Genomic DNA, 26,027 nt, shown 5'->3' on the forward strand with positions numbered 1-26,027 from the left:
ACAAATTAAAAAATAACATCGTTACACAAGATTAAAAAATTTAAAATATAGTAGTACTATATAGTAACAATATATTAGATAGTTATAGATATAAAATTAAATAAATTTTAAATTAAACCAACATGAAATATTTGTTAATTACGACACTTATCGGTACAACATTCATACTTCTATACTAAAATACTATCAATATTAAATTGATATATAATATTAAATATACAACTATAAAGTATAATGAGGACAATAACATCATCATAAAAAGATAAAAAAACAAACATATATAAACATTAAAACAATAAAACAATAGCTTGTAAGACATGAAATATGTGAACAACCTTAATTATAGAATAATACGAATAGCAAAATAAAGAAAATAATACTTCATTCGTCCCCAAAGAGTATGAACTTTGGGTTCGGCACGAGTTTTAATAAATAAAGGGGAAAAGTAAGAGAAAGAAAGAGAGAGAAAGGGTAGTGGAAATAATGTTAGTGGGGAGTGGGGTCCACATTATTATAATGGTATAAGTGTTAATGGTAATGGTATAAGTTGTAAATAAAATGATGTGTAGGGGTAGTATGTTGTTTGAATTTTTCAAAATTAGAAAGTTCATACTCTGTAGGGACGGACGAAAAAAGAAATAATTTGTACTCTTTGGGGACGGAGGGAGTAGTAAATAATAAAACACAAACTCCACTTCCCCGATGACTCTTCTTCGGCCTTATTTTCCTCCTTAATCTCCAAATTAATGATTTATGCATATGCACGAAAATATATGTAATAGTTTATGATTTCGTCTTCTTTGCTTCCTTTTGCGTTGCTTTAGGTGATTTCTTTGCATGAAAACTATGGAGTGACGAAGTTGGTGACAAATGTGTAAGGTTGTAGCTTCAAAATATTATAGATAGCCAGAAGCTTATATGATTTCTATATTTGTAGAAAAAGAATTATTATAGCCATGACGGAAAAATTAAACCAAAACTAACAAAAATAAAAACAAACTAACATTAAGAAAAAAACTTAATTATGAACTAACATTACTGACACAAATTATTCTCATATAAATGTACTACTATAGGTAAAGAGTAATAACAATATAGAGAAAAATTCTTCTTTTTGCAAAGAATCTGTGATGTAATGGGACAAGACAATGAGGAATGAATTATAAGCTAGCAAATGATCATATTTATAGACAAAAAGTTGAAAGCATTATGTAAATTCCTTGGAACCGTGCCTTGAATCCTTGTTCCATGCATGGAAAAATAAACAATGAATGATTTTAGTTTTAGATAGATAACTAGAAAAGAGTACTGATAAACTAAGCAATGACACGCATACCATCCGATCGTGGAGCGCACATTCCAAGAAGATTACATTGGTTTGTCCACGTTTAATAAACATAAACATTCATGCATTGCACTCGAATCAATGACGAAGTTTGTTAGGCTGTAGATCGTTTAAGGAATGTGAATTCCATGATGTGAACAAATCTTACTTTTGCCGAAAATTTGTGATAGAGTAAGGGGAGACAATGAAGAAGTGAAATAGAATCTTGCAAATGAAACATATTCATAGATATAAAGTATTGAAAATGAATAATTAATGTGGCGGTTATAAATTAATATAGGACAATTATATTTCGTCTAATCACTAATTTAAATATTGTGAGTCAACAAAGTAACTCCTAAATTGGAGTGAGACTAATAATCTGTCAAAGTAATTGCTAAAGTAACTTAAATATAAATGAATATAATATGGTGATAATTATACGATTTTGCATGTAATGACCATTGGAAGAAATTAGTTATTTCATAAATATTTAAATTGACACCATAACTTATAAATATTCTCGAATAAAGATAAAACTTATAAGTATTTTATAAGAAGACCAAAATTCACTTTTTAGGTATAGATAGATTATTACCAATTATACCACTAGGCAAATTTGTGATATACAATAGTACTTGTTATTTACCAACTCCAAAATTCGTGGTAAAAACCAATTTTGTGACATTAGATGTTATTAACCCTTAAAAAATGTACTGAAAATATGCTTAAAATAAAAATTACACTAGTTTTTAAAAATTCTTACAGTAATTCTAAAGGTTGAGCGCTATAAATAGATGGAAACGTTCTAAATTGCTAATGCGTATTATGCGATGGTGCTTCTCATTGATCACCTAACTGAAGAACCCTTCTTCATACTGCTTCTTCCCCAAATTAAAACCCTAGGTTTCTAAATTAACCCACCTAAATTGACAATTTCTGTGAAAAGGCTCCTCAATCCCAACCCTACCGCCATCACATGTACGTATCCTTCCCCCATCTGCGACGTTAGCGCTCTTCGAACTTCATTTCGCTAACAACTGCTCATAAAACCCTAGAATTTGATTGCTGGCGCGAAGGCTCCTATTTGATTAGAGTATATTTTTCAATAATGAGTCCCGTTCAGAATTTCGAGCAGCACTCGCGGCACCTGATCGAACCTGACCTCCGTAAGCATATTTTTTTTTGCTCACTTGTATCTGTTCAATTTCTCGTTTACGTGTAAAACTCGTGCATTGATTCTGTTTGTTTTTTCTATGGCTCAGCAATTCAGGCAAGGCTGCAAATGGCGATGGAGGTAAGGGACAGTTTGGAAATTTGCCATACAGGGGAGTATTTGAACTTTTTGAAGTGCTATTTCCGGGCGTTTTCCACAATTCTACATCAAACTACCAAACCCCAGTTTGTCGACAACCAGGAGCACAAACTACGTAACATTATAATTGAGATTCTTAACCGCCTGCCCCACAGTGAGGTTCTGAGGCCCTTTGTTCAGGAGCTTCTCAAAGTAGCTATGCATGTGCTCACAACGGACAATGAGGAGAATGGTTTAATTTGCATCAGGATTATTTTTGATTTGCTTAGAAACTTTAGGCCGAGTTTGGAGACTGAAGTACAGCCATTCCTGGATTTTGTCTGCAAAATTTACCAGAATTTTAGGGCTACTGTTAGTTACTTCTTTGAGAATGGAGCCATGATGGTCCCACCACCACCTTTGCCATCGACCTCTGGCTCCATGGGGTCTTCTCTTAGTGGTGATGATGTGAAGGCTCTGGAAGTGACTGATCAAGTGGGTCCTTCAGGTGGTTATGTTGGGGTTTCTGGGCAGCTTAATCCCAGCACAAGGTCGTTTAAGGTTGTCACAGAGACTCCATTGGTTGTTATGTTTCTGTTTCAGTTGTATGGCCGACTTGTTCAGACTAATATCCCGCATTTGTTGCCACTGATGGTGGCAGCAATATCAGTCCCAGGCCCAGAGAAGGTACCACCTCATGTGAAGACTCATTTTATCGAGCTGAAGGGTGCACAAGTTAAGGTAAAATTTAAGATGTGCATAGATTTTTTCCTTGGCATTAGCACGAAGCATGAGATTGTCTATCCCACCCTAATGATCAATCATTTTTAGTTCATATCATAACCCTTTTCAAGATTGTGGCTAACTAATTATTTGCTTATCATCAATCCCACTTTTATAATTCTTTATGCCCCTCTTTCCCAGATAGACAAATAATAGTAATGCATATCAGAAAGACTTTTCCCCACATCTTAGCCATTTTCCCACTCTTAATTTGCAGACTGTATCTTTCTTGACTTACCTGCTGAAGAGCTTTGCCGACTATATTAAACAACATGAAGAAAGCATATGTAAAAGCATCGTAAATCTGCTTGTCACATGCTCTGACTCAGTTTCAATTCGGAAGGTTGGCTGCTCTTACATTTTTTCTATTTTTTGTTTGTTTAATCTCCTGAACAGTGACGTGTGAAGTTGTTCACTACAGGAATTGTTGGTAGCTCTGAAACATGTTCTTGGGACGGACTTCAAAAGGGGTTTATTTCCTTTAATTGATACACTTTTAGATGAGAGGTATGCTTATGTATGAAATAGGTTATGGAAACATTTTATTGATTTAGAAATTAGAACTATTCCCTACTCTATGCCCACGGTTTCGAGGTCATTCTCTGAAGTCTGAAAATGATGGATGATCTTATGTGGCTGTATGAAAGTGGTAAAAAGTATTACTATAGAACTTATATGGTTCCACCGTATTTGTTATCTTACTTATGTTATTGTGATATTATCTTCATGTAAATTGCATCCTCATTGTCATCATTTTTCCTTGACTTCGTGTTCATTTGTTAATGTGGGTATGCTGGTATTGTAACTTGTTGTTGGGAACTGGGATGTGGTGAACTTATCAACTTTAGAGACTGATTCCAATAGAAAAGAGCATGTTGTCTTATTTATCGCACCCTCCTCTCTTTACACTGATAGGCATTGTTACATGTGTTTCTGTTATCATTCCCTGGTGAGGCTTCACAGAATTAGGTGCTTTGTACTATTTCCACAAGGGTGATTATTATGTATACTCTTGGATCCTCACACCAACCTAAAAAGCATGCAATATGCATAAGGGCAAGTGAAACATGCTTTGTCAAAATATAACAGTTATAGCTTTAATTGGCAAATGTGACAGTAGTCGCATGTTTGCATTTATAGAGAAAATTATCCTCTTTGTGCTATTTAGTTCCAATCCATTTAACATGTGCATACAAAGTTCAGAGTTCAACATTATGCTTTTGGTCCTGTTGAAAGTTATGTTTGGACTGTCCCAGGGTGCTCGTTGGAACGGGCCGAGCATGCTTTGAAACATTGCGGCCTTTGGCCTATAGTCTTCTGGCAGAGATTGTTCATCATGTCAGGGGAGATCTTTCATTGTCCCAGGTGAGTCAGAATTTTTTTTATTTTATAGGAACCTGTAGAATCTCCCTAGATTTCGGGCTCATGCCCTTCTCCCTTATTTTCTATTGAAAATTAGACTTCTTTTTATAATATGTTTGAGCCGTGTAGGTTGAATATTTTCTCGAATAGTTCAATTTTTATGCTGCTTAGTTTTATTAATCTTTATAAATTGGTTTGCAGTTATCACGGATTATTTACCTATTCTCAAGCAACATGCATGATGCCTCATTGACCTTGAGCATTCATACTACCTGTGCTCGCTTGATGTTGAATCTGGTATGTTCTCAGAATAAATTTTCATTTAAAGCTCTTGAAAATGCACATTACTTCATAAAACAGATCTATTTTTAATTTGTGTATGACTTGAGATCCCAATCTGTTTTTTTTACCTTAAAGGTGGAACCTATTTTTGAGAAAGGTAATGATCAGGCATCAATGGATGAGGCACGAGTTTTATTGGTATGCCTCCCTTAGTGGTCTTTCTTCTGATAAGAACCTTCTCTTACTTGAGGATTCATATTCATATTCATATTCATATTCATATTCATATTCATATTCATATTCATATTCATATTCATATTCATATTCATATTCATATTCATATGTTCCTTTATACTGCAGGGTCGAATATTGGATGCTTTTGTTGGGAAATTTAACACCTTCAAGCGTACTATACCTCAGGTACTTTGGCTTTAACATCGTGTGCTTATTTTATATTGGAATCTTGCTCTTACAGTCTTACGTCACATATGAATAATTGACAGACATGCATGTTTTCCCATACTTAACGTATAGTATATTCACTTTAATGTATCAGCATACTATTTCATCAACAATATTTTTTCCTATAAATATTTACTAGTTTTAGGGTTTATGGGGCACAGTTATAATCACTACATATTGGCGTTAATAAATAATGCTTTTTACTTCAAATAATATAAAGATAGGTTACTTAATTAGGTTGTAGATTGAAAGTTTGGGAACTGATCCTCATGCTTCTGTGTAGAATATGATCTGTTAAACTGAAATATATACGTGTGCGGAGACAATGACACTATCACTCCTTTGTGGTCTTGTGTTGCCTGTCATATATCCCACATTAGATTCTTTTCCTTGAAGATGCTATTTTTCCAGCTGTTGTAAAGCTGCTTTGTTGGTGTACTTCTAATTACCTTTACTTGTCAAATAGTTTCTTCTTATAAATTGACTAATTATGGCTTTGGTCCTGTATGATTGTTTGTCTGACAGCTACTAGAGCAGGGAGAGGAGGGAAAAAATCGGTCAACATTGAGGTCAAAACTTGAAGTACCAGTACAGGTCATTTGACTCACATCACAGTTTCCTGATGCAGCTTCTTGTTTTTGTGGTTCTTTTTTCTCCTTTTCACTTCTTTTGCTTTAGATACAAGTCATTGGAGAGTCTCTTAATTCTAGTTGTAGTATACTATATTCTCCTTACATGATTAAAACTGTTGTACTCAGAAAACCTCAGAACCTTCAGTAGTACAGGGATTTGGGTTGGGGAACCGATGTTTCTCCTATAGTTAAAAAGGAAGTGAAACTCTCGAGGATTTTGTTGTTGAGGTTTGGGAGAGGACTAAAACTAGAGTTGGTTGGAGGTGTCCACTCAAGGAGTTCAAACGCACTTATTATGTAACTTTTAGGATGTGTTGAACTGCTCTTTAGTTAGTTTCTTGCTGGGGATCCCTTGTCTAAAGTGTAGGTTGGCATATCAGTGATGCTTGCTCTTCCTGTCAAAATTTTAAAATATGGTTGATATGTGCTCATGGATATTTTTTTATCATTATGATTTGGTATTCTAGTTTTAGGTTTTTCATGATCGACTGTTCCCTTCTGTTTCTTTCATTTTTCTAATTTATTTATTTTTATAATGATTATTTTGACAAAATATATGGTGTAAGATGCTCAGAGCCTCTGATCGGCATTCTTTGAGAGTTTTCTGCCTGCTTATCTCTGGACCAATGTTATGGATGGCGTATGGCGGCTTACGGCGGTGAGCCCAAAAATGCCACAGGGATATGGCGTATAAGTATGGCGGGATATGGCGGTCGATAAATAAATTAATAAAATATTAGTAATACATGTATATATAAATTCAAAAAATTAGAAAATAATAAAAAATTGTAATATATCAAGTTATCAACTATTAAAACAATAAATAAAGCATAAAGTCATAAGCAATTATATAATATGCCTACCATAATAAGTCTTAGTTCAACAATCAAAATATAAAGTCATCATCACAAATTCATAATACATATCAAATCTAAATTAAAACCATCCTCAATCATCACCATCCCCAACATAGTCATCCTCCACAAGATAGTTATCCTCATCCTCCACAAGATAGTTATCCTCATCCTCATCGATATCATCGTCCCCCAACGAAGTAGATCCTTCTTCTTCATCCCCAACTTCATCTTCCAATTCTTCATCCACAAGCTCTCTTTCTTCAACCACCGTCGCCAATCTGCCTTTCTCTAATTGGCCTTTCCCTTTTCTAGATGTGGTTGTGGTTCTTGAGGCTTTCCTAGAACTTGATGATGTAGAAGCTTCTTTTCTTTTCTTAGACCTAGTATATGTGATAGGCTCTCCAATCCCCGACGACTCGTAGACAGTATCCCAATCAAGTGAATCTCCATCAAAAACTCTATCACTGCCTTCACCATCAGCACCATCCAACTCTCCAACCAACCACTCATTACAGTGATCAATGTAATCGAGTGAAATAGGATCGAGTGTATGTCTTTTGTCGTACCTCTCATTCAATTTTTGGTTATATTTTACGTAAACCAAATCATGCATCTTTTGATGCTCGAGCCTATTTCTCTTTTTCGAATGAATCTGTCACATAAATATAATAATAGGTTTGTAATTATAATATTATATTAGAATCTGCACCACTAGCCGCCGGATGTGGCTTCTTCTCCGTTAGACATTGTTGCAAATGGCAATAATTGTATTTCAAAAGATAGAAGCATGCTTTTTAATTACTAAATCTACTGCAGTTACTAAATTTATAAAAATAGAAGTATGATAAAAATCTGCACAGCTACACCTTAATTAAAAATGTGATCCTAATTAAAAATCTGCACAACTACACCTTAATTAAAAATGTGACCCTAATTATAAAAATCTGATCCTAATTAAAAATCTGACCCTAATTCCTAATTAAAATGGCATGCAAATTAGAAAATTGATAATTAAAAGGGCATGCAAATTAGAAAATCTGGTACAATTTCGGTTACCTTCAAAATCTGGGCAGTGGGCTGCTCTAGACGGACCGGCGGCGGTCGGCGGACCGGCGGGCGGCGGCGACGTGACTAGGGCAGTGGGACTGGGGGCGCAACAGGTTGGGTTTGTTTGAGAGGGAAAGAGATACTATGAAAAAAACCCTAGATTTTTACTTAATTGGCATTTTATTTCATTATTTTGGCCGGGTTTGGGCCGGGTTAAGGGTTAAAAATCATTTGGGCCGTGTTATTTGGTAATTGGGCTGAGGTTTGGGGCAACCAAAAGTGACGCCATAACTGCCATGGCACCGCCATGGCGCCTCACTCATGGCGGCAAATGGCGGTCGCCATAAAAAAGTTTTGTGGCAGCTCGTGGCGATGGTGTTTTTTCCGAAACCCGCCACGCAATGGCGCCACGGCGGCGCCATGGCCGCTTTTTAATAACATTGCTCTGGACATTTTCAACTTATCAAGCTAGATGGAAAATTACCAGTTTTGGATAGCTTTAGATTGATACCTACTCTAGTCGTATATCACTTTAATCTTGTAAATTGCATAGCACCTGATAACGTGAAATTCCAGGGTTTCCCCCTTTTCCTGATTATGGGCTTTGATGTAGCAGGCAGTCCTTAATTTGCCGATGTCTGTAGAGCATTCTAAAGAGGTCAATGACTGTAAGCATCTGATAAAGACTTTAGTTATGGGTAATGTCCATTCTTCCGATATCCAAATTTTAATGATTCCTCTTTTGGGTTTACATCTTACAAGTATATGTTGAATTGTTCTAATGTCAGTGCCACAATTTCAGGAATGAAGACGATAATCTGGAGCATAACCCATGCACACATACCAAGATCACAGGTTCTTACAAAATTGAAGATAGTTTAATATGCAAGGCTTTATCCTAATGCCTAATCGACATGAGTGTACTATTTACGCAGGTTTCACCTTCCACGCATGGTGCCCCTCAGCAAGTGCTTCCGTCGACATCATCAGGTTCTTCTGTACCACAGGCTTTTAAGGGAATGCGAGAAGAAGAGGTACAATTTTTCATAGTAGCTTCATGTCTTTGTATGGTGCCATGGTCTTTATCTTATCACTTTGAACTTTACAGGTCTGTAAAGCATCAGGTGTTCTGAAGAGTGGTGTGCATTGCTTAGCATTGTTTAAGGAGAAAGATGAAGAGAGAGATATGGTCCATCTCTTTTCCAATATATTGGCCATCATGGAACCTAGGGACTTAATGGACATGTTCTCTTTATGCATACCCGAGCTTTTTGAGTGCATGATTTCTAACAGCCAGCTGGTCCACATTTTCTCTACTCTTCTGCAAGCAGCAAAAGTATTTCGCCCTTTTGCAGATGTTTTAGTGAATTTTCTTGTGAATAGCAAACTCGATGTCCTTAAGCATCCTGATTCTCCTGCCGCAAAACTTGTTTTGCATCTCTTCCGGTATTTATTCGGTGCAGTTGCAAAGGCTCCATCAGATTGTGAGCGCATTCTTCAACCACATGTGCCTGTGATCATGGAAACTTGCATGAAAAACGCGACTGAGGTTGAGAGACCAATTGCATATTTGCAACTTCTTCGCACAATGTTTCGTGCGCTTGCTGGAGGAAAATTTGAACTTCTGCTTCGGGACTTGATTCCTATGTTACAACCATGCTTAAATATGCTGTTAGCTATGCTTGAGGGACCTACTGGCGAAGATATGCGAGAACTTCTATTAGAGCTTTCTCTGACATTGCCATCACGTTTGAGCTCACTGTTACCTCACCTACCCCGTCTTATGAAACCTCTTGTTATGTGTCTGAAGGGAAGTGATGAACTTATCAACCTTGGTTTGAGAACACTCGAGTTTTGGATTGATAGCTTGAATCCAGATTTCCTGGAGCCAAGCATGGCAAATGTCATGTCTGAGGTTATTTTGGCATTGTGGTCTCATTTAAGACCTCCACCCTATCCTTGGGGTGCAAAGTCATTGCAACTTCTTGGTAAGTTAGGTGGTCGAAACAGACGCTTCCTTAAAGAGCCTCTAGCACTGGAATCCAAAGAAAATCCAGAGCACGGGCTTCGATTTATCCTCACTTTTGAGCCTTCCACCCCTTTTTTGGTGCCACTGGATCGCTGTATCAATCTTGCTGTAGGAGCTGTCATGCAGAAGGGGAGTTCTGTTGATAGCTTCTATAGGAAGCAAGCACTAAAATTTCTTCGTGTATGCTTATCTTCTCAGCTTAATTTACCTGGACTTTTGAATGATGATGGGTCAACATTTAGGCTGTTGTCATCTTTTATAAGTTCTTCTGTTGATCCATCCTGGAGAAGATCTGATACATCTGATATAAAGGTTGGCTATTCATATAATCTGCACTTGCATACTCTTCATTTTTTTTTTCTCCTGCTTATTTTATTTCAAACAACCAGGATGTTTGTTTATCAATTTGGTTTGTATATTAAGTGGTATGCTGCTGTATTCTTCTTTTGGGTTCTCTAAAGCTTATGTAAGCTGAAGTATGTTCTCCTTAAAAGGCTGTTTTGTACTTTTGTATCTCCTGACTTTCTTCTTTTTTTTTGTACGTTTACTTGCTTGGGTACAATGCCAAAGCAATTTCTGAGTAGGAGTAAGTTCTTCACGTAGGGAGGGGCGATAGTGTAAAACTCCTTTGGAATGATATTTTAACAGTCGAACTTGAATTTTTTAATTCATGTAGGCTGATCTAGGTGTCAAGACGAAGACCCAACTTATGGCTGAGAAATCAGTTTTCAAGATTCTTTTGATGACAATAATTGCTGCAAGTGTGGAGCCTGATCTACAGGAACCTAAGGATGAATTTGTCAGCCACATATGTCGTCATTTTGCTATAATATTCCATGTCGAGGTTCCTGTTTCTCAGAGTTCAGTTCCTTCTACATCAATTGGCGGTCCCATGGTTTCTTCCAGCTCCAGTGTGAATTCAAAGTCGAGAAATAACGCTTCTCTGAAAGAGCTGGATCCTTCGATATTTTTAGATGCTTTGGTAGAGGTTCTGGCAGATGAAAATAGACAGCATGCAAAAGCCGCATTGAATTCGTTGAATATGTTTTCTGAGACACTTCTGTTTCTTGCTAACTCTAAACATTCTGATGTGCTAATGTCTAGAGGGGGTCCCAGCACTCCTATGATTGTATCCAGCCCCTCAATGAGCCCTGTATATTCACCTCCTCCAAGCATTCGGGTCCCTTGTTTTGAGCAACTTTTGCCACGCCTTTTACACTGTTGTTATGGGAGTACCTGGCAAGCACGAATGGGGGGAGTTATGGGGCTTGGTGCTTTGATTGGAAAGGTTACAGTTGAAATTCTATGTATTTTTCAAGTACGAATTGTTCGGGGGCTAGTCTATGCTCTTAAAAGACTTCCTACATATGCTACTAAAGAACAAGAAGAGTCTAGTCAGGTGCTTACGCAAGTTCTGCGTGTGGTGAATAACGTCGATGAGGCCAACAGTGAAGCTCGCAGACAAAGTTTCCAGGGTGTTGTTGAGTATTTGGCTTCAGAATTATTTAATGCCAACTCCTCTATTAATGTGAGAAAGATCGTGCAGTCTTCTTTGGCACTTTTGGCTAGTAGGACAGGGAGTGAGGTCTCTGAGTTACTTGAACCTTTGCACCAGCCTTTGCTACAGCCTCTTATCATGCGGCCACTGCGGTCTAAAACTGTGGAACAACAGGTAAAGTTGGATTCTCATTGAAGAGTAGTTTCACATGTGTACTATTTTATTTGATTTATGTATTATTACAGGTTGGCACCGTGACTGCACTGAATTTTTGCCTGGCTTTGAGGCCTCCGCTTCTGAAGTTAACACCAGAGCTCATTAATTTTCTGCAAGAAGCTTTGCAAATAGCAGAATCCGATGAATCTGTGTGGGTTGTGAAATATATGAATCCAAAAATGGCCACATCTTTGAATAAGCTCCGAACTGCTTGCATTGAACTCTTATGTACTGCCATGGCATGGGCAGACTTTAAAACTCAGAATCACTCAGATTTGCGAGCAAAAGTAATTTCCATGTTCTTCAAATCGTTGACAAGCAGGAGTCCTGAAATTGTTGCTGTTGCGAAGGAAGGTCTGCGTCAGGTATATTTCGCTTAGCTTTTTAATGTTTACAACGCTACTCCCAATTTCAGTCAAAAAGTTGTTATTTAAGATACATTCCCTGTATCATTAGTATGTTATTGTGTATACTAGATGATTTGCTTGGTTAACTCCTACTTCATCAATGCATCCAAAATTAAAAGATTACAGTTGTCATGATACTTTGTTTGTCAGTTGCACACACTGCTGGTTGAACCAGGCTTTCAGTTCTCTGTATGTGTTCGTGCTTGTAGAGTGCAGAATGTTCATTTCCTCATTAATGAGCTCAAGGAGATAGGAACGAACATTTTTGGGTTGAAAGTATGATTATATATTTAGTACATAGAACTTATAGCTCATAAATAGGGAATTCCACTAGGAATAATGTACCTTGAAGAATGACAACCCATGTAATATTCGGTCCCTAGACATGTGTGTTTGCCCAGAATACTTCCTTGATTTAGTTAAACAATTGGTTATCTTGTTCGGTGATCTAGAATCCAGATCCATGCTTGCCCCTTTTTTGTTTCTATAATTCTATCTGAAGCTTTATTAGCTTTTATCATCTGTACCTTATGGCATTCCTTTGACTCCATTAGGTATTCAAACTTAGTTTCTGCTTTCTGTTATTCACTTGGAGCAAATATTATTGTGCCCTTATCTCTGCTGGGGAGGATGTGCCTTTATCCAGTGTAAATCTTGTGATGCTTAATATTTGCTTTTTTTGTGATGTGGATCTTTCTATAGACAGAATCGTTTATTCCGATGAGATTATTTATGAATGTTCATTTGATACTTGAACTCATTGTTCCACTAACTTGATTTGTCAGCCGGCCTTCACCTCTTGTGGGATTTAATTTCTGATAGATGTTTGTGTAGAAACGATTTAGAGATTTTCTTCCACGTTAAATCAAATAGTAGGATTGCAAGTGCTTATTTACTTAGTATGAGTGGCCATATATGATTTTCCAGCTACTTTCTTGATAGATTTATATTGGTGTACCACTTCATAGGTTATTCTACAGCAGAGGATGCCAAAAGAACTCTTGCAAAGCAGCTTGAGGCCAATACTAGTTAACTTGGCACACACCAAGAACCTCAGCATGCCTCTTTTGCAAGGTCTTGCCCGGCTGCTTGAACTCCTGTCCAACTGGTTCAATGTTACCTTAGGTGGTAAGTTGTTGGAGCATCTAAAGAAATGGCTGGAACCTGAAAAACTTGCCCTGACTCAGAAGGCTTGGAAGGCTGGCGAGGAACCTAAAATAGCTGCTGGTGGGTACTTCCTAGGCTTCTTGATCCTTATTCTAGCCACATAATAGATCATGTACCGAATTGCAGCATGTAATAATGATTTCTGTTTAATCCATTCAAACATCTTGCAGCAATCATTGAGCTTTTTCACTTGCTTCCTTCTGCGGCTGGAAAGTTCCTTGATGATCTTGTAACATTAACTATTGATTTGGAGGCTGCCCTTCCACCCGGGCAATTTTATAGTGAGATCAACAGTCCGTATCGCTTACCGCTGACTAAATTCCTAAATCGCTACCCCACCACTGCTGTTGATTATTTTCTTACTAGACTATCACAGCCCAAGTATTTCAGGAGGTAATTAAAAACGGAAGTCCATCCCAGGCTAGGTTTGCAAGTTGTTATCCCTTGTCTTGATTGGTTTTTCGAAATATGCAGGTTCATGTACATAATACGATCCGATGCTGGCCAGCCGTTGAGAGAAGAACTTGCAAAGTCTCCTGATAAAATAATAACCAGTGCATTTCCTGAATTTGCAATAAAGAGTGAGGCGGCTCAAGGATCTTCGAATCCTTCTGGTTCTGTTGGGGGTGATGAAAGTCTTGTAATGCCTGAATCTGAAAATTCTGTTCATGCAGTAAACAATTCCATGGCAACATCAGATGCTTATTTTCAAGGTCTTGCCCTAGTTAAGACTCTTGTTAAATTGATGCCTGTCTGGTTGCAAAGCAACCGTGTTGTATTTGATACGTTGGTTCAGCTGTGGAAGTCCCCTGCCAGAATATCTCGTTTACAGAATGAGCAGGAATTGAACTTGTTGCAAGTAAGTGAAATAGTTAATATTTGTATAATGTGGAACTTATATATGCACATATATTCTTGAGAAGTATGTTTGGTTCTATAATTGATATGTTCCTGTTATTTGCGTTGATTTTCCATCTTGTGGTTGGTTGGTAAATCCGTGAATGATAATATTATTCCCGGTGGAAGCAAAGTTGATTAAGCAAGTAATATGTTTGATCACCAATAAGCAGGGGAGTATGGGGAGTTTTGTCGTAATCCAACAGTTGCCCTGGTGGATTTTTTCTTGACAGTCCATTTTTACCAGCTTGTATAATTGAAGTTGGAAAGACAACTGACAAACTGCATGGATGATATCTTTCACATAATAAGCATATTTCTGTTATCATTTCCGTGAACTCAGTATTTCACAGTAGAGTATTAGAATTTAGTTTGTGTTCGTGTTGGTGATAAATAGTGTAGATCTTCTAGGTTGAGAATTATGCAATTTTTTTATCCCACTGTTTGGATCTGCATGTCTCCATTTGCTAGCTTGCTAACTGTTTAAAACAATAAAACATGCAGGTAAAAGAAAGCAAATGGCTTGTCAAATGTTTTTTGAACTACTTGCGTCATGACAGAATGGAAGTTAATGTATTGTTTGATATTCTTGCCATCTTCCTGTATCGCACACGCATAGACTTTACTTTCTTAAAGGAGTTCTACATCATTGAGGTACATGAATGACACATCTCAAGCTTCCCATGGAACAAGTAGTATCTTCCAGTTAATTTTCTTTCATGGGTGCTTGTATGATCATTTCATTCCCTAATATAGGTGGCGGAAGGCTATCCACCCAACTTGAAGAAGACTCTGCTGCTCCATTTTCTGGATCTTTTTCAGATAAAACAATTAAGCCACGATCATATGGTAATTGTAATGCAAATGCTTATTCTTCCTATGTTAGCTCATGCTTTTCAGAATGGCCAAACCTGGGAAGTCATTGATGCTGCTACAATCAAGACAATTGTGGACAAGCTGCTTGATCCCCCTGAAGAGGTACATTTAGGTTATGGGTTCTCCAGATTGAACCTGATTTATTGTCGTTGTCTCTGTGTACATGCATTGGGCTCTTTTGTATTGGTGAATGTTGATTTTTTGAATAAATGGAATTTCAGAGAAGTGTTCAAAATTTCAGTATGCTTATATGGTAATATATTGGATCCCATTAACTCTCTTTTGACATTAGGTAAGAATCGTATTGGATGTCACTAACTCTCCTTTTAGATTGGGTAATGGTGTAATTTCACTATTTTCATGATCCGTTGGATGAATCTATTAACCCAAAAAAGTTACCAAAGGTCAGTAGGTAATTAGAAAAAAAAATAGAGTGAGGCTTAAACAGAGTAGCCCTTCTGTTATCTGAAGGAGCCTTTCCTCATGGCATGTTCACCTTGTTCTCCCCTTGCTAGAGCACCCTGCACCAACAGCTCTTCACCTGTAATCACACTTACCAGTTACAACCATGTACTTCTGCATAACTGGTTACCTTTCTCCTTGTACTGGCTAAGCAATACTTTGGTGTTCATGTTTGATGGCTTCTGATTAGGTTGATGGAAATGAGATGCTATAAGGGGATTGAGCAGCATTAACTGTGGGTTGTGTGAGAATGTTGATGGTACTAGGAAATGACAGAACATAGCAAGTGGTGTTCTGATTTCTATAATGTTGCTAATAGGAAGCATTTGTCGGGGCGGTGGGGGGTGAATTGGTGTCTAGTGAGGTCTGAGTGGATAGGTAATTGAAGATATGGAGTAGGAATACTGAGATCTAAGAACTTTTTTGCCTTTAAGTTTATTTTGTTGGTTTTAGGTACTGTAATTATATTCTTAAAAGTCAGGTGATGATGTTTTCATCTAATTATTCTTGCTATTTGTTTCTGTGCAAAATGCCATGTCATACAGTATTCAGATAATTTGATGGTTTATTTTCTTGGTTGTGTGTATGATCTCATGATCTTATCTTTATATTTCCAGATATCTGCGAACTATGATGAGCCGCTCAGGATTGAGCTTCTGCAGCTTGCTACCCTTCTTCTCAAGTATCTCCAGAATGATCTTGTTCATCACCGAAAGGAACTTATAAAATTTGGCTGGAACCATCTCAAGCGTGAAGATAGTGCTAGTAAGCAGTGGGCGTTTGTCAATGTTTGCCACTTTCTGGAGGCATATCAAGCTCCAGAGAAAATTATCTTGCAGGTTCTTGTACTAGTTATATGAATTCCTTTGGATCTATCCTGGTGTATATAATTATGCTTATCGTGGGAACTTACAAGTATCCTAGATTTTATTGACATATTTACCTATTTTAGTTTATGAAAATAGTTATGAGAAGGATTAGGATGGATTTAAAACTTGATATTCTTTAAGTGGTACTGATTTCCTCATGACATAGTTTTTGCTTGAAATAGCTTGTATAATAAAATAAAAGGTGTAAAGGAGCGATTATGCTGCGAAATATAGGTATTGCTCACAATTATATGTCAAGTGGTATGAAGCCCATAAGATATCTGGCCAATCTTTTGTATTTATTATGTACGGTCTAACTTTGCGATGTTTGTATATTTTCACTTCATTCTTTCCAGAATGGATTTACCATCTGAAACTGCAGGTCTTTGTTGCACTTCTAAGGACATGCCAACAGGAGAATAAAATGTTGGTGAAACAAGCTCTTGATATTCTAATGCCAGCTCTTCCACGAAGATTGCCGCTTGGTGACTCACGTATGCCTATATGGATACGCTATACGAAAAAAATCTTAGTGGAGGAAGGCCACTCAATTCCTAACCTTATTCACATATTCCAGCTCATTGTCCGCCATTCAGATCTTTTCTACAGCTGTAGGGCCCAGTTTGTCCCGCAGATGGTAAATTCGCTTAGTCGCCTTGGGCTTCCATACAATACCACTGCCGAAAATAGGCGCCTAGCTATCGAACTTGCTGGATTAGTTGTTAACTGGGAGAAACAAAGACAGAGTGATTTGAGGAAAGGAGCTACTAATGATGGCACCAGCCAGAGTAATGATGTACTGAATGTTACCTCTGCTGTAGGAGATTCTAAGCTTTCTGTTGACGGCTCTACATTTTCTGATGATTCAAGTAAGAGAATAAAGGTTGAGCCTGGTCTGCAATCTCTCTGTGTCATGTCACCTGGAGGCGCCTCATCAATTCCGAACATAGAAACGCCTGGGTCTGCTGGACAGCCTGATGAGGAATTCAAGCCTAATGCAGCAATGGAAGAGATGATCATCAATTTTCTTATAAGGGTATGTTTCATGCCACATTTGATATGCAACACACATACATACACGCATATTGTGAGTGCATACTTTCGTAATCATGTGTGTAATATAGCTTCTAAATCCACTTAAAGAGTTAATATTCTGTTCGTAAATGGGTTTCTCTTTCTCGTGGTGCAAGAAATATTTTTAAATCACCTCGCTATTTAGGTACAAGATCTTGCTAATGTCTCATATTGCAATGCCAGTTTTGCTTTCTATACAGTATTTCCTTTTCTTAATCATGCAGTCTGCTCGCGTTTTCTGCATGCATTTGCTGTTTTTATAAGAGTTGAATGTAATTTTAGATATGCTTTCGGTTTCTTTCAAGACGTGGTCTTACCTGGATATACCTCCTATTGGTAAATGTGTCTACTAAGAAGCAACTGGAAGCAGTTTTCTTTTCCTCAGGGAACATATTGTACCTTTTGAGTCTTTGACAGCTTAAATGAGCCTTTAGAGCTAAAAGGTGAAATGTGATTTAAAGGATGCAAGAGTCCTTAAGTGAGTAGTGCATTAGGCATTCAATACACTATTTTTCTTGTTTTCTGTTTTGCTTTTATAATCAGAATTATGTTTGATGAGTTACTCCCTCGTGTTCATCTGCCTTGTATGCTGAACAATCTGATTTTTGGGCTTGCTGTTTCCACTGGTTATACTGACAAGGATTATTATCATATTCTTTTGGTTTGTGTATGTAGGTAGCCCTGGTGATAGAACCTAAAGATAAGGAAGCAAGTCTTATGTACAAGCAAGCTTTGGAGCTTCTGTCTCAAGCTTTGGAAGTGTGGCCGAATGCTAATGTCAAATTCAATTATTTGGAGAAGCTCCTCAGCAGTACTCCGTCATCTCAATCAAAAGACCCATCTACTGCTCTATCCCAGGGTCTAGATGTGATGAACAAGGTTCTTGAAAAACAACCACATTTGTTTGTGAGAAATAATATCAACCAGATTTCCCAAGTATGTTCTGTTCTAGATCTGATTTGTTGCATATCTTTGTAAATGGCTGATGGTTCTATATTAATATTTTCTATTTGTAACTTTTGACAGATTCTAGAGCCATGTTTCAAGTTCAAGATGCTTGATGCTGGAAATTCTTTGTGCTCCCTCCTAAAGATGGTTTCTGCTGCATTTCCTCCTGAAGCATTAAATACGCCACAAGATGTGAAGATGTTGTATCAAAAAGTTGAAGAGCTCGTACAAAAGCATCTTGCTATGGTTGCTGCTCCTCAAACATCAGGGGAAGATAATTCTGCTAGCATGATTAGCTTTGTGCTTTATGTGATTAAATCCTTGGCAGAGGTGCATAAAAACCTTGCTGACCCTATCAATTTGGTCCGTGTCCTTCAGCGTCTGGCACGTGATATGGGATTGTCTAGTGCCACTTATAACAGACAAGTACGTTTCTTCATCCAATTACCTCATATTAGATTAACTTTGCTTGCATAGTTTCTTTAAGAGAGAAGAAACAACTGAAGGTTATCTTTTTCGTGTTCCAAGAATTTCTTGTTGCATCCATTGATAAAAGTTTTTGCATCTTGCTGTGCTTCTTACCCCTAGACTTTGTTTAACTGTCTAGGGTCAAAGAACAGACTCAGATTCTGCAGTCACTTCCTCTCGTCAAGGTGCTGATGTTGGGGTGGTTATTGCAAACTTAAAATCTGTGTTGAAACTTATTACTGAAAGAGTTATGATTGTACCTGATTGTAAAAGATCTGTAACTCAGATTCTGAACTCCTTGCTGTCTGAGAAGGGCACCGATCCTTCTGTGCTTATCTGCATTCTAGATTTAATAAAGGGTTGGATCGAAGATGATTTTGGTAAACCTGGAAATCCTGTAGCATCTAGTACTTTTCTTACCCCCAAGGAAGTTGTTTCTTTCCTCCAGAAGCTTTCACAAGTCGATAAGCAGAACTTGTCTCCTAGCACTGCAGAAGAATGGGATCAGAAGTACCTTGAACTTCTATATGGGCTTTGTGCTGACTCAAATAAGTAATTATATTTCTTGTATCGATATTCGGTTATGCACCATAATATAAGTGTAATATGTTATCGTTGTTGCCATGCAGATATCCTCTTTCGATGCGTCAAGAAGTGTTCCAGAAAGTAGAGCGGCAGTATCTACTGGGCTTACGGGCAAAAGATCCTGAAGTGCGCATGAAATTTTTTGGTCTTTACCATGAATCCCTTGGGAAAACATTGTTTACAAGGCTTCAGTACATCATTCAGTATCAGGATTGGGAGGCTTTGAGTGATGTCTTCTGGCTGAAACAGGGTCTTGATCTCCTTTTGGCTATATTAGTTGAGGACAAGCCTATAACACTGCCCCCAAACTCTGCAAAGATCCGACCTGTTTCAGTGTCAGGTGCAGTTCCTGATGGTACTGGTGTGCAGCCAATGGCTATTGATATTCCCGAAGGCTCAGAAGAAGCTCCTTTAACACTTGATGTCCTTGTCTTGAAGCATGCTAATTTCCTTAATGAAATGAGCAAACTTAAGGTAGTGTTTTCAATGTTTATTTTATTTGTGTATTGGCTTGTTCTTTTAATCTAAGCAACAAAAGAAACCAGTGGCCTGAAACATGAATAAGGTAAGGATACACAATAGTAGTGATGTTTAGTCGCCCTGGTGGCATTTACCATTATGCTTCCATAGTATTCAATTCCAACTGATTATGTTTTTATGGCTCAAGACTTCCTCTCGAATTCTCTTGCCAAAAATTTTGGCATTAATGTGCTGTTAACTGTTCTTTCTTATGTCTCTGTAAACTTCTGTCATTCTAGGCATTTATGTACGTTTCATGATTTCTTTCCTTCAGAAGCTAAGTGACTAAATGTTGATATTTGCTATAGGTGGCAGATCTTATCATCCCACTTAGAGAGCTGGCCCATACAGATGCAAATGTTGCATATCATTTGTGGGTTTTGGTGTTTCCCATTGTTTGGGTAACCTTGCATAAGGAAGAGCAGGTGGCACTAGCTAAGCCTATGATAGCTCTCTTATCAAAAGATTATCACAAAAAGCAGCAATCACATCGGCCAAATGTCGTGCAAGCTCTTTTAGAAGGACTTCAATTAAGTCACCCTCAACCACGTATGCCCAGTGAACTAATTAAGTACATAGGAAAGACATACAATGCATGGCATATTGCGCTGGGACTGCTCGAAAGCCACGTAATGCTGTTCTTGAATGACACAAAATGTTCTGAATCTTTGGCTGAGCTTTACCGTCTACTTAATGAGGAGGATATGAGATGTGGTTTGTGGATGAAGCGTTCAATCACTGCAGAAACTAGGGCTGGGCTATCACTTGTTCAGCATGGCTATTGGCAAAGGGCACAAAGTCTTTTCTATCAGGCTATGGTGAAGGCAACTCAAGGCACATACAACAATACTGTACCAAAAGCTGAGATGTGCCTTTGGGAAGAGCAGTGGCTACAGTGTGCTACTCAACTTAGTCAATGGGATGCTCTTTCTGAATTTGGAAAACTTGTCGAGAATTATGAGATACTGCTTGACAGTCTGTGGAAACAGCCAGATTGGGTTTATTTAAAAGAACAGATTATTCCTAAGGCACAATTAGAAGAAACTCCAAAACTTCGTATCATTCAGGCATATTTCGCACTTCATGAGAAGAATACCAATGGGGTACCAGAAGCAGAAAACATAGTGGGGAAAGGAGTTGATCTAGCTTTGGAACAGTGGTGGCACTTGCCTGAAATGTCTGTTCATGCCAGGATACCTCTTTTACAGCAGTTTCAGCAACTAGTTGAAGTCCAGGAATCAACCAGGATTATAGTAGATATTGCAAATGGTAACAAACTTTCTGGCAATTCTGTTGGTGGTGTTCATGGTAGCTTGTATGCAGATCTCAAGGATATTCTGGAGACATGGAGATTGAGGACCCCGAATGAATGGGACAATATGTCTGTTTGGTATGATTTGCTTCAATGGAGAAATGAGATGTACAATGCAGTTATAGAAGCATTTAAAGATTTTGGCAATACAAATTCACAACTGCATCATCTTGGTTTCCGGGACAAGGCTTGGAATGTCAATAAGCTTGCTCACATTTCTCGCAAGCATGGCTTATATGACGTTTGTGTTTCTATTCTAGAGAAAATGTATGGTCACTCCACGATGGAAGTTCAGGTACAGAGTTTCATATTTCAGTTCCAGGCCTTGGCTACTATTGACCCCACTTCTTTTGAAATCTTTTAATTTTGACCATGTGGGGGTATTGGGGGAGTAGCAGAAACTGCAGTTAGAACTTGAACATATGCAGTCCATTTTTCTAACTATGTACTGAATTTCTTGTTCTTTTGTATGCAGGAAGCTTTTGTGAAAATTAGAGAACAAGCTAAAGCATACTTGGAAATGAAGGGAGAGCTTACCAGTGGTCTTAATTTGATTAATAGTACTAATCTGGAATATTTTCCTGTTAAAAACAAGGCTGAGATTTTTCGCCTTAAAGGCGATTTTCTGTTGAAGCTTAGTGACTGTGAAGGTGCCAACCTTGCATATTCCAATGCTATCTCTCTCTTCAAGAACTTGCCTAAAGGGTGGATTAGTTGGGGAAATTATTGTGATATGGTACGAGAGTCAAACTTGGTTAGAAATATGTCTGCTTCAGATATTAAGTACTAACTTTGCAGTTTGCTCTTATTTCCAGGCTTACAGGGAAACTCACGAAGAGGTCTGGCTGGAGTATGCTGTGAGCTGCTTTCTTCAGGCCATTAAATTCGGTATTCCAAATTCAAGAAGCCACCTAGCCCGTGTTTTATATCTACTCAGCTTTGATACTCCTAATGAGCCTGTGGGGAGAGCATTTGATAAGTTCTTGGATCAGATACCTCATTGGGTTTGGCTTTCTTGGATTCCGCAATTACTATTGTCCCTTCAGAGAAGTGAAGCTCCTCATTGCAAACTTGTTTTACTTAAAGTTGCAACTATATATCCTCAGGTAGATATCAATAATACAGGTCATGACTCATAAATCAATTTTAACGGTTGATCTTAGTATGAATACCGTTGCCTTTGCACATGCAGGCATTGTATTACTGGCTTCGCACATACTTGCTCGAACGCCGGGATGTTGCTAATAAATCTGAATATGGTAGAATTGCAATGGCTCAAAGAATGCAGCAAAGTGTCTCTGGTGTTGGCACAGCAGGGTCAATTGGATTGGCTGATGGAAGTGCTAGAGTTCAGGGTGGAAGTGCAATAGTCTCTGAAAACCAACCTGCTGGAAGTATTGGGTCACATGATGGAAATAGCTCTCAGGGGCAAGAGGGTGAAAGGTCAGCTACTGCTGAAGGTGTCATGGCTTCTGGGAATGACCAATCACTGCATCAAGGCACATCCAACAATGAAGGACAGAATGCAATGAGGCGAAATGGTGCCATGGGATTGGTTGCGTCTGCTGCCAGTGCATTTGATGCTGCAAAAGACATAATGGAGACCCTTAGGAGCAAGCACAACAATCTTGCTAGTGAACTTGAGGTACTTTTGAGATTTTTCTTGAGTTGGTATCCATTCCTTTCATCTCTTTGGTAATCCATAATCTGTTTCTCTACATGTTCATAGTAATGCTAGAATAAGAATTGCAAGTGTTAATTTTCTATTTGCTGACTTTATGCTGCAATGTGATGTTTCTTGGTTGATTCTGTCACTTCTAGTAAAATAGTTTTTGACATTATGGTGGCTCATTTTCTTTGCAGATTCTACTTACTGAAATTGGGTCTAGGTTTGTTACTCTACCTGAGGAGCGACTTCTGGCTGTAGTTAATGCCTTGCTCCATCGCTGCTACAAATATCCAACTGCCACGACTGCAGAAGTTCCACAATCTCTCAAAAAAGAGCTATCTGGTGTTTGCAGAGCTTGCTTTTCTGCAGATGCCGTGAACAAGCATGTTGAATTCGTGAGAGAATACAAGCAGGACTTTGAGCGCGACCTAGATCCAGATAGTACTGCAACATTCCCAGCTACCCTTGCAGATCTAACTGAAAGATTGAAGCACTGGAAAAATATTTTGCAGAGCAATGTTGAAGATCGGTTTCCAGCTGTTTTGAAGTTGGAAGATGAAAGCAGGGTATTGCGGGATTTCTATGTTGTTGATGTGGAAGTTCCGGGGCAATATTTTGCTGATCAGGTATGTGCCAATAATGTGCAGCTGTCTTTTCCACTGGAAAATATAAATAAGAGAGTACATGTACTACATTTATATTATTTGTCACACTTTTTTAAGTTTAGATTTGCATACAGATTGGGAATGAAAAGCTACCTCAGTACTTGTTCTCAATGCTGTACAAAGGATTCGAATCCCATTCCCAAGAATCTTTAAGTTTCCTCTTTATTGCTTCATTTAATGAGTCGTCCTGGCTTGATTTCAGGAAGTCGCACCTGATCATACAGTGAAGCTAGATAGGGTGGGTCCTGACATTCCTATTGTTAGAAGGCATGGTAGCAGTTTCCGCCGTTTAACTCTGATAGGTTCTGATGGCTCTCAGCGCCATTTTATAGTTCAGACATCTTTGACTCCAAATGCTAGAAGCGATGAGAGAATCTTGCAACTCTTCCGCTTAATGAATCGGATGTTTGATAAGCATAAGGAGTCCAGGCGTCGCCACATCTGCATACACACTCCAATTATTATTCCTGTTTGGTCACAGGTAATGAAGCTGCTCGTATTGTGTGTGCATTTGATTGTATTGTATCAGAAATCTCAGAAATCGATAAGATATTCTGTTACTGCATTCTCTAAAATCACTAGCTCTAACATATTTTAGCATATGAATATGGCTTTATATGTCTTTCTGGAGTACAACTAGAAAAGTTTCAATAGCTGGTCTGGAAAGGTTTTAATTTTTCTTTTATTTTTCTGTACTATTTGACTGAATTGACATTTTATTAATTCTGACTCAACTCTCATACAGGTGCGTATGGTTGAAGATGATCTTATGTACAGCACCTTCCTTGAGGTATACGAGAATCATTGTGCTAGAAATGACAGAGAAGCAGACTTGCCAATTACTTACTTTAAAGAGCAACTGAACCAAGCCATATGTGGTCAAATATCGCCAGAAGCTGTTGTAGATCTTCGTCTGCAAGCATACAATGATATTACCAAAAATATCGTGAGCGAGAGCATTTTCTCTCAGTACATGTATAAAACTTTGTTGAATGGAAATCATACTTGGGCTTTCAAGAAACAATTTGCAGTCCAATTAGCACTCTCCAGCTTCATGTCCTACATGCTACAAATTGGAGGAAGGTCCCCAAACAAGATTCTGTTTGCGAAAAACACAGGAAAAATATTCCAGACAGATTTTCATCCAGCATATGATGCAAATGGAATGATCGAGTTCAATGAGCCTGTGCCTTTCCGATTGACAAGGAATCTGCAGGCATTCTTCTCTCACTTTGGGGTGGAAGGCCTTATTGTCTCTGCAATGTGTGCAGCTGCACAGGCTGTGGTTTTTCCAAAAGTAAGTTCGTACTTGTGAACAAACTATATTCAGCCTGTTATTGAACTCTTGGTAAGTAATGTCTTGAAATTCTACCCTGCAGCAAAGCCAGCACCTTTGGCATCATTTGGCAATGTTCTTCCGTGATGAACTGATATCGTGGTCTTGGAGAAGACCACCTGGCATGCCAATGGCTCCTGTTGGAGGCGGCAGCTTAAACAATGTGGACCTGAAGCAGAAAGTCGCTACAAACGTGGAGCATGTCATAGGCCGGATCAACAGCATAGCCCCACAATACGTTTCTGAAGAGGTATGGCTTTCCACGCCCTATGATACTAGTAATTCATTTATTGCGTGCATGAAATAGAATCTGTGGTTGTGACTATGGTTGTTCTTGGGGAATAGGAGGAAAACGGTGTCGATCCACCACAATCAGTGCAGCGAAGCATAGCAGAGTTGGTTGAGGCTGCTCTCACACCCAGAAACCTTTGCATGATGGATCCGACATGGCACCCTTGGTTCTAAATTGTGCTCAATGATCTCAGCCAGTATCCTGCATTATGAATGTATAGGTCTGCTCGGTTAACTATATATGTATATCTGTTGATCTCGTGGATAGTGCATTCTATAATAGCTACACCACTGTGGATATGATTGGAGCCCTTTTGATCAGAATGAATATTAAGCTGTAAATATTCTAAATTAATGCTAATTCTGATTGGAGACCTTTCGTTACCTGTCTAAGCGCCATCCTCTTATCCAAGTTTCAAGCCGCCAAAACACAAATGTCTTCTCAAGCTCTCAGTTGAGCTTGAAGTCTTGAAAGATGATAAATCGTGCACTTGTTGGGTATATCGTAAGGGCCCTTTTGGTTCATGGACAGGAAAATGCAAAATACCTACTCTTCATAAATCGTGTCGTAGTGATTTTTCTTTTGTTTGGTAGAAGATAAAGGAGTACTAGATTTGTAGATACGATGTACTATGACGTGATTACTCTTCCACACATACTCCTTCCGTTCCAACTATAGAGGGACTGAGGGAGTAA

General features: G+C 38.3%; 2 protein-coding genes across 2 annotated transcripts; one reads left to right on the forward strand and one right to left on the reverse strand.

Moving 5' to 3' along the window:
* The first annotated feature begins 2,160 nt into the window (after positions 1-2,160).
* Positions 2,161-25,717, forward strand: LOC121767609 (transcription-associated protein 1-like). Its single transcript, XM_042163928.1, has 35 exons — positions 2,161-2,493; positions 2,590-3,359; positions 3,619-3,744; positions 3,823-3,908; positions 4,658-4,766; positions 4,965-5,060; positions 5,181-5,243; positions 5,406-5,465; positions 6,033-6,101; positions 8,660-8,741; positions 8,846-8,898; positions 8,979-9,077; positions 9,152-10,384; positions 10,749-11,744; positions 11,816-12,151; positions 13,162-13,420; positions 13,531-13,753; positions 13,835-14,219; positions 14,762-14,911; positions 15,014-15,235; positions 16,213-16,434; positions 16,847-17,500; positions 18,214-18,474; positions 18,565-18,912; positions 19,094-19,506; positions 19,584-20,013; positions 20,367-21,665; positions 21,846-22,106; positions 22,186-22,476; positions 22,563-23,015; positions 23,234-23,665; positions 23,907-24,185; positions 24,450-25,001; positions 25,084-25,290; positions 25,386-25,717. The coding sequence occupies exons 1-35, from the start codon at positions 2,436-2,438 to the stop codon at positions 25,503-25,505; spliced, it is 11,697 nt and encodes a 3,898-aa protein (XP_042019862.1). The 5' UTR covers positions 2,161-2,435; the 3' UTR covers positions 25,506-25,717.
* Positions 6,964-7,660, reverse strand: LOC121767610. Its single transcript, XM_042163930.1, has 2 exons — positions 7,286-7,660; positions 6,964-7,216 (listed from the first exon to the last, which is right to left on the reverse strand). The coding sequence occupies exons 1-2, from the start codon at positions 7,607-7,609 to the stop codon at positions 7,088-7,090; spliced, it is 453 nt and encodes a 150-aa protein (XP_042019864.1). The 5' UTR covers positions 7,610-7,660; the 3' UTR covers positions 6,964-7,087.
* Positions 25,718-26,027: the final 310 nt, after the last annotated feature.

This window comes from Salvia splendens, chromosome 15 (assembly GCF_004379255.2).
Source record: "Salvia splendens isolate huo1 chromosome 15, SspV2, whole genome shotgun sequence".
NCBI lineage: Eukaryota > Viridiplantae > Streptophyta > Magnoliopsida > Lamiales > Lamiaceae > Salvia > Salvia splendens.